A 12,507-nucleotide genomic window follows, 5' to 3' on the forward strand; every position below is an offset into this window, starting at 1 on the left:
AATGCTAACTTCACATAGGTAAAGGATCATGCCACGCGGACTAATGAATAGTGATTAATTAAATTAAATAAATTTAAAACAATTAAATTACTAATACCTTTTAAAATTTGTGATAGGTTCATATTTTTATCTAGGGACACCTATCGTGTAATAACAAAACCTATTAATAATTAAGTAAAAAAATTGTCTTTTTAATTTTCCTTTTACCAATTCTATGATAGTGACATGACTCCAGGATCCTGCATCAAAATGAGAAAATTGCCGGTGGTGTTAATTTGTTTTGATGTATGGACCTGACGTTTTATAATAAATGGCAAAAACTAGGAACAACGTTTTCTAACTTCAATAATTAAAAATTAACAACCTAAATTTAAAATGAATAAAATTTGAAGATCTGATAAGCATAATTTATTGATTTAAAAATATTAAATTATTAATACTCTTTAAAATTTGTGGTTGATTCGTTTTGTTATTTTATAGGTAGGTAGATAGGATGTAGATCTGAAAAATGTCATAATTAATTAATATATATATTTAATGTTATAATAGTATCATGTATTAAGACTATAAGGGTATGTAAGAAACAATTACTTTTATGTTTATGCTCAATTTATTAAACTTATATTAAATAGTAGCCCGATATATTATTATGTAAAATACTTCTATAAGTACCTAGTATATTATTTCAATTGTGTATTATATAATATAATTTTATACTATACTATAAACTATACATACGTATAAACACCAACGATTGGTATGAGTTTGAACTCGAAATTATAAAAAAGTTAGCGGGCTGTTTACAAAATGTCAGCACAATTCGTAGCTGCCATCTTATTTTTTTTATACCGGGCGGGGAATTTATTTGCAAATTCTGAAAACCAATTTGCAAATATTTGCAAATGATTTGCAAAATGTTGGTAGCATTTTGAAGTTCGTTGCTCAAAAGGGGGGGCTGCGTGAAGTTGGCCCCCCCCATCTTATTTTTTTTATACCGGGCGGGGAATTTATTTGCAAATTCTGAAAACCAATTTGCAAATATTTGCAAATGATTTGCAAAATGTTGGTAGTATCTTGGATCCACTATCTACATATAGGGGGGGCTGCGTGAAGTTGGCCCCCCCTATCTTATTTTTTTTATTGTGGGTGGGGAATTTATTTGCAAATTCTGAAAACCAATTTGCAAATATTTGCAAATTATTTGCAAAATGATTACATAATTTTCACAGAAATTTGCAAAGGTGGGGGGGCCAACTTCACGCACATTAAATGTTCGGCATTTACATTAATATCGTGACGGCGTAAATTTTTTTTAAATTGTCAGAGTTATAAAAAAAAAAAAAACAGAAAATTTTACCGTTTGATTTGTGACGATAAAAACAGGTTGTCGCGGTAAACATCACGCATTTGTGCGGCACCCAAAGTATTGAATACTCGTATTTTAATGCCGAAATTCGCATTAAATTAACTTTGACCAAATAATAATTACACAAAACAAAAACATTGTTTCACAAATTAATGGCTTCTTACTACCTAGGATAAATAATTATTATGCATAACAATGTATTTTAACTGCTATTCGTCTATACTTTTTATCGTAATAATTATGCATTAATTTTCGTTTACTATACTCATTATGGTAATCTTTATTGTTTTTTAGTCGGTGTTCTAAATTTTGAGTTTCGAATTTTGTTGAAATCCAGACTAACAAGAAACCTATATTATGAAAAGACTTTCCTGATTATTCAACACTTAACATCCACTCAGCGAGTTTTTTCCCTTACAGTAAGTCTCGTACAGCGTTAATGATGCGGATAAGAAGTTAAACTATATTATAGTCTATATATAATCCATACGAAACTGGCGATTTTGTCAAAATAATAAATGAAAAAAAATATATGGGCCATCGAAATTCCATTAATAAAGTTTACTTCGCACCGATTAAAATTTAATAATTCAAGGAACGAGAACGGAAAACATTTTCGCTTTAACGATCGAATGTGTTGGGGTTACTCGGTCCATTACACACTGAAACACGCGTACGATGTGACGAACAAAATATAGGTATGCAAGTCGTAGACATTTCACAAGCAAATGTGGCGGAGTCGGTGGTAGTTTATTTATTTTTGTAACTTGTAATAATGTAACATTACGTCGGTATGTGAAGGATACTTGACAGTAAATTATGAACCACCAGACCCCGATCAAAGTGCGGTTTGAGGTCGCAGAACCTCAGGCATCTCTTCCCTCTCTGTAATAACGTAACGATTTACAGAAAAATCGAAAAATAAGATTTTTTTTAACATATTTTCGTTAAGAACGAATTCGCAGCGGATATACAAGTAGTATTTAACGGTGACGAGCAAATTGCAATCGACTATTGTTTTGAGAATTGGAAAAGAATGTAAAATGTAAAATAAATTTCATAAAATATTCGATGATAGTATAGTACCTACGTTAAAGACGACCCCACCCCCATTTTCACACTTTTTTTTTCAATTTGACGATTATATGTAAATCAATGTTTTATCAATATCTAACGAAACAATTGAAATGGTTATGATGATATATTATGTGTGTTGACAGAGTAATTCCGTGCGATAAATAAATATTATGTTAATCACTGCATGCGACACGCCTACCACCTCGTTTATTAAAACCAAGCGACCGTCGATATTATTTTATAATCATAACAAATCCTATTAAGTCGAGAAATACGGTCGTTTAGCTATAACTATTACTTGAATGGGTCTTGAGAACCTGATTTTTTGGATCGATGTACAAATACATTGTTTCCTAGTTTATACCTTACAGGTCCTAGGAACTCATGACCAGCGTTCATAGACTATAACGCAATAATTGAACGCGATATAGTGACGCATATACAAGGTTTATCACAAATTATTGAACATCTCATCATAAAGCGCCCTGTCGCCTGCTGAGTAACCCCGTTCTCGTAGTATAGAAGATCACAATATGAGTCGAACAATATTTAATTATCATGATTTATGTGTAGGTTAGGTTATTTGTAGGTATTTGATGGTTGGTTGTCGTTAAATCTACCTATATATGTTACAGCGAATCCAAATATTAATGCGACTTAAAAATGTGGGCTCGACTGTAGTTGTCGACTGATAGTCTCTACCTGCAACGGCTCAGACCCGGTTGTCTATGGCGGTGACGCCAATAATAATATATTATATATTAATATTATGCTCTACGTCCCTGTGTTCTGTTAACCTGCAGAGCAAATTCGCCGCGAGTTCGACATCAATGACGAGAGTCAGCATAATCTGTGTATCGTTTCATTACTAAAGCATACCAGAATATCATTTGTTCTGTAGACTTATAGTCCGCAGGTGGCCTATAATTGTGCAGAACCTATATATATATATATATATACGTGCCACCTATCGCCCTATTCAAAACCGTAGTTATCATAATATTATGTTGTGTGATTAATAATATTGTTGATGGAAATAGTAAAAAAAAAAAAAATTGCATTGCGTTTAAATATTTGAATCAATTCGTATTTTGCCGACTATTGTACAACTGCGCGGTGCAATATTTAACTCGGGGGGCGGGTGGAAGTCACTAATTTGATTTTTTACGATTTTTAACGCCTGCAGTATTTGGTGTTTAGATGCTAAGCGTGACTAGAATATAGATTTTTTTCATTTTTAAATTTTTATCGATGTTTTTTTTGAAACGCACCCCTGCAAAGTAACAAGGTTGCGTTAGCAAACAGGAACCTTATACTCTTTTATTTCTATAAATCAGACTGCAGGATCATAATACTATAACGAACCCTGACAGTACGCCGTTTTCCAGAGTCACGTTTTTCCTTCGGTGAGCCACGTAAGCCACCTGCCAATAATATCAGTCAAACATAAAAAATATACTTTTATCGATTTTTTGTTTATGACGCGTGTATGGAAATCCATCAGTCGCACACCGAGAACGCGTCGTCACGGTACACGGCGATCGAAAGTCAAAGAAACATATTATTGTTATTATTTTTTCTTCATTGTGTACCTACTTTCGACACCACAATCGATGACGACAGTGAGATGACGCGACGTTTAGGTCGCATTACGTCCCAAACCTTAATATTTTTCACTCGTATAGGTGGAATTTTATATTCGGCCTCAACAGACATGTCGGAATTTCAGTACGACCCTTCAGACCACGTGTCGTCATCGTGTTTTCTGAGGGAGGAAAAGGCGGGTTTGATTACCATCTATTCGCATAGGAGACGCGAACGTCTGTGAAGATTTTAGGATGACACATATCCATACTGTTTTGTTTACAATAATACATTTTACATTACTATTTAGAAGTTTGTTTGACAGCGTCCGCGACCCCCGAGCACCGCGTCTCTTCCTTGATTTGGGTCTTTGTATATTCCTTGTTTTTGTACGTGTAAACAAAAACACATTTTATGACAAACGGTCTCACACGCGTCTCGGAGAAAAGGTAAATAATAATAAAAACAATCCACCGTGGCAGTAGGAAACACACATTTTTCTGGCCTTTTTTTTTTTTTTAATCGACTTTTCAAAGTGCTTACTCATACATGTGTAATAAAATACATAATGTTACTTTTCGAAACAATATTAAGTTATCGGTACACATCCGGTTTCATAAAACGGGGGGGGGGGGGAAATAAAACTTAAACATATTACACAAACAATACAATTATTAAAATCGTCTCTAATCTATAAAGTGGTACAATACGTTATACGTAGTCGATCAACTTTTGTTGTAAACGACATAATATTAATATACTTAAATGCAAAACGTCAACAGTGTTATTGAATACAAAAAATATATATAAATATTGAATAATGTAAACTGTTAACCCTTTAACCGACCGATGACTATGGTAGTGGAGAAAACGCAGTAGTAATAATATTATGCAGTAGTAGCGTAGGTATATAATAATAATAATAATAATAATAATAATTAGACATTAAATTACGAACAGGATATAATATTAGGTATATTCTTGTAGTTTTAAGTCAGTTGAGCCGATCAACTAGTTAAACATTATGTAGGGAAGAAAACAAAAAACAAACAGAACTACACATGACTTACTATAATGTCGTATCTGACTGACAACGTTTCGTAAATGTTAGTTTTAAAATGACTCGTAGGTAACAATAATATTTATGTATCAATTTTTTTTTTTACAATTTTTATCCACAAAAAAGTAATTATAATAATAGGTAATAATAAAAGCACGTTAACAAAAAAATAAAATAAAATAATAATTATAATTACGAAATTTGATTTAATTATAATTGCCTAATAGTATACAACACTGCAACGAAAAATCATAATGATAAAATAATAACCGATAATAGTTTTTAAAATGAAAACAAATAATTTATTTATTGTTCGTTGTATGTGTGTATAAATCCTATACGGACAAGGATACGAAGCTGTTGTATTGTGTGATGTTTCTTTTTAATATGTCAGCACATGGGCCCAACACTCTTTCAAACCTGAAATGAAAAAAATAAATATGTATTTCAATAAAGAAGTTTAAGAATACAGAAGAACAAGTGTACATAATTTTAAAAAAATAACAACATTAACACATTTGAAATTGTACGTATTTTTGTGACAATTCCATGTCCACGACAATATAGTTTAATAATATAATAATAACGTTTTGCGATAAAATATAATAATGCATCCTTTTATGACAATATACTATATTTTTTACACGTCTTCTTTTGGAAGTTGCATTTTTCATTCTTTTTGTCGTCTAATTTCAACGTTTTTCACGACAGTAAACAATATAATAATTAAACCTTTGTCGTTTTAACGGAATTGTTTGTCTGCACGAGATTATAATATTGCAAAGGAACAGCATATATTTAAACGTAAGTCCTATTCCGTTTCACTTTCATTTTCCACTCTTACCGTTTATTTTATATCACTCAATTAGTGTTTCGTTTTTCATTGCTCACAATGTCGAGAACTAAAGGAGAAAAAAATGTTTTTTTACTTTATCATTTAAGTAGTTAATAACAAAATTAAATGTAATAGTCAAATGTATCGTTTTTCACCATACAACTTTCGGAATTTTCATAAAATAACGAATATTTTTAATTGAGAAAACAAGTCACTAAAATTGATGCATTCTAATGGAAATATGATAAATATATATAATTTTGTTACATTTTTCAGGGTTTTATCGTTACCGAATGATTAGAAGACATTTTTTTTTTTTTTTTTGTTGACCAACATTATCACGGGAGAAATACAATACGTCGATGTTTGTCATATATTATGTCTCAAAAAGACTCGACTAGCTCGTCTTTTCAAGCACGATATTTGTTTAGGGTCACCGTTGCGTATTTTCATGACATATTATCGAGCACTTAGGTGATTTTAATGTATAGTATTTATATCAAATAACAATATGGTGTTAAGATTGAAAATGTTTACACAGTCGAGTTGCGACAACTCAAACCTACTGGATAACTCGAAAACCTTCACAACTCGAAACGTTTTAAAGTGGTATTTATTTGTTTTCCTCTTGAAATTCGAAATATTAAGACTCGACAGTAAAACACTCAACGTCAGTTCACCAATTGGTTGAAAAAAAGCACAAATATAATTATTAGAAAATATGAAATGTACCCGTAACAAATAATTTTCACCGAGAGAGTAAAATATAGATTAAAAAAAACAATTATTTTTATGCATTATGTATAGTAACCGGATTTATTAATAATCTTACCAGACCGCAATATTATCATAACATGAAATAATATGATAGTTTCCGCATACTTTTCATAAAATACAAAAAAATCAATTCATACACAGAATGTTTTAACTTTTGTTTAGTGTGTGGATACATGTGTGATCACAACATTCTGCACGCACACAATTTGAATATATTATAAATCGTTTTGCATGATATAGTTTCTATTAAATAGATTCCGAAATATTTTTCGAAGAACGTCAGCATTTTGCTGAGTCGCTCTCTGCACATATCGCATAATTTTCTACTCGGAGGCGACTATACTTTTGATTAATGAACTCACTTCCGTATTTTTGCGAGTGCCAGGTCGTTTGAAGATTAGACTTGGCGGCAGGTAAAGTAAATGGCAACGGCGGCAACAATAACGAGAAAAATAACAGTGCATGTACCGTGTGCGTAGATAGTAAGTGTGTGAATCCTTTAATTTAATAAATTACTATTTAAGACGCAAAAGTAACTGGCACTGATATATGCATTAGATTATTTAGGTCGTGTAGTGCGTTACCTATGTAACACTTACGCGTACGCACAAAATATATAAGGTCGCAGATGTTTAAATATTTTATTTAGCCGGAAAACCAGTAGCGGATTTAATCATCGTATACTTTGCCCCTATGCAAAATGTATTTTAAACCTATGAGAGCATTTAACACATGAATTTTCGAAATGTGGTTAGGTACTTTATTATAATTTGAAAGAGCATAATATATTATATGATGCAAATTAGTTTAAAGCAAAAATAGTTAATTAAAACCAAAGACGTCAAAGCAAATAACATTATAATGGTAGGCAGCTAAGGAAAACAAATATTTTTAGTTGGCGGAACAAAGTTTATCCAATATAACCCAGATTTAACTTGGATGGAGAGATATTTAAAAAAAATAAAAATAAATTTTTCAAACAATTTTTAATCTTTGAGGATGTTTAGATTTATCAAAATAAGTAAATATTAAAAAATATTATTATAATAAACTCATATTTTACTAACTAATGTATCGTTCACTGTAGGGCCTACTTTCGATCAGAAATGGGTTTTAAATTTAAAATCGAACAAGGTAAAACTCACGAGAAAAACTGGTAGATATTTAAAGCGAAAAGTTATGAATGTTATGATAATTGGAAACTAAATTTTCGGAATTTTAATAAAATAAATTAAAAATAACCGTTAGAGTTAAATGTTTGCATAATCAGAAATCAATTTTATACGATTTTAATTAGAAATATATTTTATGTTTAGACATGATAAATTAATGCTACTGAGTGACGTTATACTATGCTAGTAAATAATAAATAAAAGAGCGTATTGAAAATAATTTTCACACTGCACATAACTTCTACATATCATCTTATTAATGTTATTAATAGTATTGAGTGGTTGACTACAGTACTATGTAGGTACAATTCGATGACACAATTTTTATGAATGGAAATTTTACGAATATCTATATTTTGCTTATTGGTTACACACTCTTGTGATTAATATAAAATGTAACTGAAAATTGAACCTACAAAAAATATGTGGAAATTGTGGCGCATATTATGTTTAAGAGTTTACACTAAAAGATAAACACGAAAATAACGAATCGGTAGAGAATTTATTTATCGACAGCTTATGTGGCTACAAGTGATTTACCAAAAAAGTTTCCGAAATACATACATTAAGCGCAATACATCTAAATTGTACGCTATAAGTGAGCTCAACGAAACTTTTACTTTGAAGTCAAAAATTCGTCCAAGTATGACGAATAAATATGAAATCAAACTCAAGTATTCAAACTAGTTTAGAGTAAGGCTTAAAATTAGAAAAGCGGTAACGCAATATGCGTATAGTACAAACAGCATAAACGCATAGTTTTAAGTCCGTGCTGTAGCACAAAGGACTTAGGTAGTAGTTATAGTATATATCAGCTCATTGTGGGTGTTATATTAATTTATTATGCTACGGATGTCCCGGAAAAAGGGTATCGCGAGATCCTACTACTACCACTAAGCTGATCACATTTAAATTTTTATCCCCACGAGGTTTTCCCAACAATTTTTTAATGCACGGATATCATCGAACCGTTATTGCAGGGTCGTTGTCCCGGGACAACATCCATGTAACATTAATCAAACCCTTAGTGCATACACATTTTGTACCACAAAGTCTAATGTACCTACATCCGATTTTGATTCGGGCGTAATTAACATTTGCGTAGATATTATTATCATCATTAATTTTTTGGTCGATTCGTCGTATTCGTGACTCGAAGAAAACTATATTGGAGATGACTACTGCTGCAGTAAGTAAATTGTCATTTAAAAGTCAATTTTGGGGGCATTTACCTACAATAAGACATCGGCTTAAAACTTATATTTCAACTATGGTGCGGCAGAAATATACATTCATCGCAGAATATGGACATGCAGTTTTATTTACTCATAGTTTCCCAAAGCACATACAGTACATATTATAGGGTGTCCCGCGAGGATTTACCCATTGCGATATCTCACGAAATAATGGAGACATAAAAATTCTAGTTTTATAATAATATTCACAAGGATAACAGCTACAATTATTTCATTTTTAAATTTATTTTAATGTTTTTGTAAAAAATGTAAAAAATATATTTTCATTAATTTCCTGATTTTTAATATTTTTTTCTAGTTTTGAAGAAATAAAATATGATTATAATTTATAAATATTAGGAACACAGAAGGTATTCGGCCGGCCGTATGGGAATGCGCGCGGCGCGGCGGGTCACAAGTTTGATAACATTACGGTATTAAATAATTCACAATTTTTCTCGAAACTAAAAAATATATTAAAAATCAGGAAATTAATGAAAATAAAATTTTGAAACGTCAATGTCTTCAGAAAAATAAACTCTGCAAAATGGTTGTCTTTAATTTTTTTTTTTTTTTTTGGAAATACGAGTAATTAAATAAAAAAATATATTTTTTACTTTTTTACCAAATCATTAAAATCAATTAAAATATGAAATAAATGTAATTCTTATCCCCGTGAGTCTTATTACAAAACTAGAATTTGGATATCACCATTATTTCGCGATATATCGCAATGGGTAAATCCTCGCTGGACCCTACTATACCCTGTATAGTATTATATTCGTATGTTGCGTAGTGCCTACACTGTTTAATATTATGCAGTTTATAATTACAATATGGGAAATCTGTAGCACTTTTACTTATACACATAAATATACGCAATGGGTTATAGTCAACTTCCGAACAAAATAATATATTATTTTAAGGGGATGATGGAATATAAATTGTTTTGTAGGTACGGTTAAAAAATCTTTGAACCAGACTTAAAAGAAATGTTCACAATGGCACAATGGAAGAAAGCGCGTATACAATTCTCAGAGCCAAGACTGTGTTCTATTTTGGAGTAAAAAGCTTTTAGCAAAACATAATTCGAAGAAAAGTGTACATATTATATGGTTTGTGTACATTTTATTAATTTTTCCTCTCAGGAGAAGTCCATAAGGTAAGCGAACTCGAGGAATACTATAACTGTGCACTATGCACGAAAAATGCAATTACGTATGTGATTACATGTTGGTAATCTACAAAAGCATAATATGAGGGAATTAAAACATTTGAAATACATGAAAAATAAAAATAATAATATTAACTTGTTTGTAATAGGTTAGCCGACCCAAATGTTTGATTATTTGGTGTTGGGTAAAAAAAAAAATTAAAAGTGAATCGTATTAATTTTTCTAACAACATTTTAAAAGACGTCGTTCATTCTTAAAACAGAGTTGATTACTTTTTTTTTAAATTGTTTTACTCGAATTTGCATTATGCTTAAGAAAGTTTTTATCTCCAAGTATTTTAGACTCAAAACTGTCTTAAATTGGGCCATTAGAACGATAAATGTACCTCTACTCCAGCAGCAGCGTGCCAAATAATTTCCTTCGAAATAATGCAGCGTAGAGTCATGCCCCACATGTATTGCGTATAATAGGTATTTGCATATATTGCGTACAATATAATATATATATAGATGGGTATTATTCAGAAACTGAAACATTTGGAGTCCTATTGTAATTATGCAAGTCTATATATTATACCTTGAACGCACAATGGAGTCAGAAATAATATCGCATCACTCGGAGAGATTAGAGTTCCAGGCAGACTTTTAAGCTTTTTCAGATGAGATGGTCTGCGGCGCACTAAGCGTAGGTATAATAATATACGCACGGGGAGGGGGGGGCGTTTAACAGCAGCCAGATGTCCGGTACACGGAAATAATGGCTTTTGCCGGAACTACCGGTAAAATAATAAATGGCTTAGTTATGTAGTGTTATATCGTTGTACATTACCTGGCCCGATCGAGTTTCACACACTTCAGCGGCCCATTGGCAACGACGGTCGCTGCTCGCGGACGGTCGAGTAACAGTGCGATTTCACCTGTAACACAATGTTTGGAATAGTATTATTATATTGCAATTTTATTATCATCGCAGTGAAACACGATCAATTATAATAGCCGTCCGCGTTGACGACGACGGTACACATGAGGTCATCGCAATCGCAACGTCACGATAATAATGTTGTTGCAATGTTTCGCTCTCATTTTACGCAATCTATATAGATCGTGTGCAACCCCCCCCCCTTCACCTGCGCGCACCATTGGATCGATGGCGCTCTATACCACTCTTACGAGACAGTTATACATTTGGACAAAATCGATGCGAGTCTCCGCAGCGGACAATAATACATAATATGTACGACAGAGGTTGGTCCGGAAGTAAACAAATTGATCGCATTAGACGCGTCGTGCGTACCGGCGGCGGAAGTAGGCGTACATGAGACGTGGAGAGCGATAATATTCGAAACGGGTGCAGTTTTTCATCGCAGCCGGGTCCGAGTTTCAGTTGCAGCCACAGTTTTCCGGACGATTTCGTCGCGTTTTCCCGAAACCGTGGAAAAATTAGGGTGGAAGGCGATCAGCAGTATATACACGGACTACGATTTCATGTATGCGCCTCACACGGTACCCACACGCCGCACTACGTGGGTCCGGAAACGGACGACTTGGAATTGCAGGATCCGCCACGCCAGATCAGCACGCAACGCGTGCACATCCGGACAAAATCGATGCTAGGCTCCGATGCAGGACACTATACAGAGCGATTCGCAAAGCATGCTCACCCCCTTTTTTATCAATAATTATGAAGTAATTCAAAATTTGATTTTTCTAATCTTTAAATATACCATTTTTCAAATTCTTGAGATTTTTTGTACCACTTATAAAGAGTGTCCTGTGGCGATACAAATTTTTATATGAACACCCCCCCCCCCCCACCCTATTTTGTAGAGAATTTTTATGTATCGAAATCAAAATAGTAGTTTTCTAGTTATTAAAATGTTTATAATAGTCCTTAAAAATCGTTTTACAAAAGTGTAAAATACCCGTATAAATATACTATTGGAAGTAGTATTTATGATATTTAGGTCGTTTTTACGAATTATTTATGTTGATAGATTAATATTAATGACTAATGTTTTCATATCCGCCATAAGACTCACCTCGGCCTTTTTTCTCGGGCCAGTTTGGAAAAATTCTAAATAATTTACCAACAAGACGTAATATAGCACACAGATAGACACGAATAATGACATACAAAAACGGATAGACGACGGTATGTTATTATATTATTACTATCGTATACGGTCTGCAGAGCCGTGAGAATAAGAACCGATGATACACCTAAATT

At 32.5% G+C, this 12,507-nt stretch overlaps 1 protein-coding gene across 2 annotated transcripts in view; it reads right to left on the reverse strand.

The window, feature by feature from the left end:
* Positions 1–4,693: 4,693 nt before the first annotated feature.
* LOC107169325 (protein kinase, cAMP-dependent, regulatory subunit type 1) overlaps positions 4,694–12,507 on the reverse strand; it is a 79,056-nt gene continuing 71,242 nt past the window's right edge. For both annotated transcript variants that reach the window (XM_089229616.1, XM_089229617.1), the window contains exons 6-7: positions 11,110–11,197; positions 4,694–5,507 (exon numbers count right to left, since the gene is read on the reverse strand). In XM_089229616.1, the coding sequence (XP_089085742.1) occupies positions 5,423–5,507; positions 11,110–11,197 (173 nt within the window). In that variant the 3' untranslated portion in view covers positions 4,694–5,422. The remainder of the gene's footprint in view (positions 5,508–11,109; positions 11,198–12,507) is intronic.

The sequence above is a fragment of the Diuraphis noxia genome, unplaced genomic scaffold (assembly GCF_037042655.1).
Source record: "Diuraphis noxia isolate RWA-SAM2 unplaced genomic scaffold, SU_Dnox_SAM2 contig0005, whole genome shotgun sequence".
In the NCBI taxonomy this organism is placed as follows: domain Eukaryota; kingdom Metazoa; phylum Arthropoda; class Insecta; order Hemiptera; family Aphididae; genus Diuraphis; species Diuraphis noxia.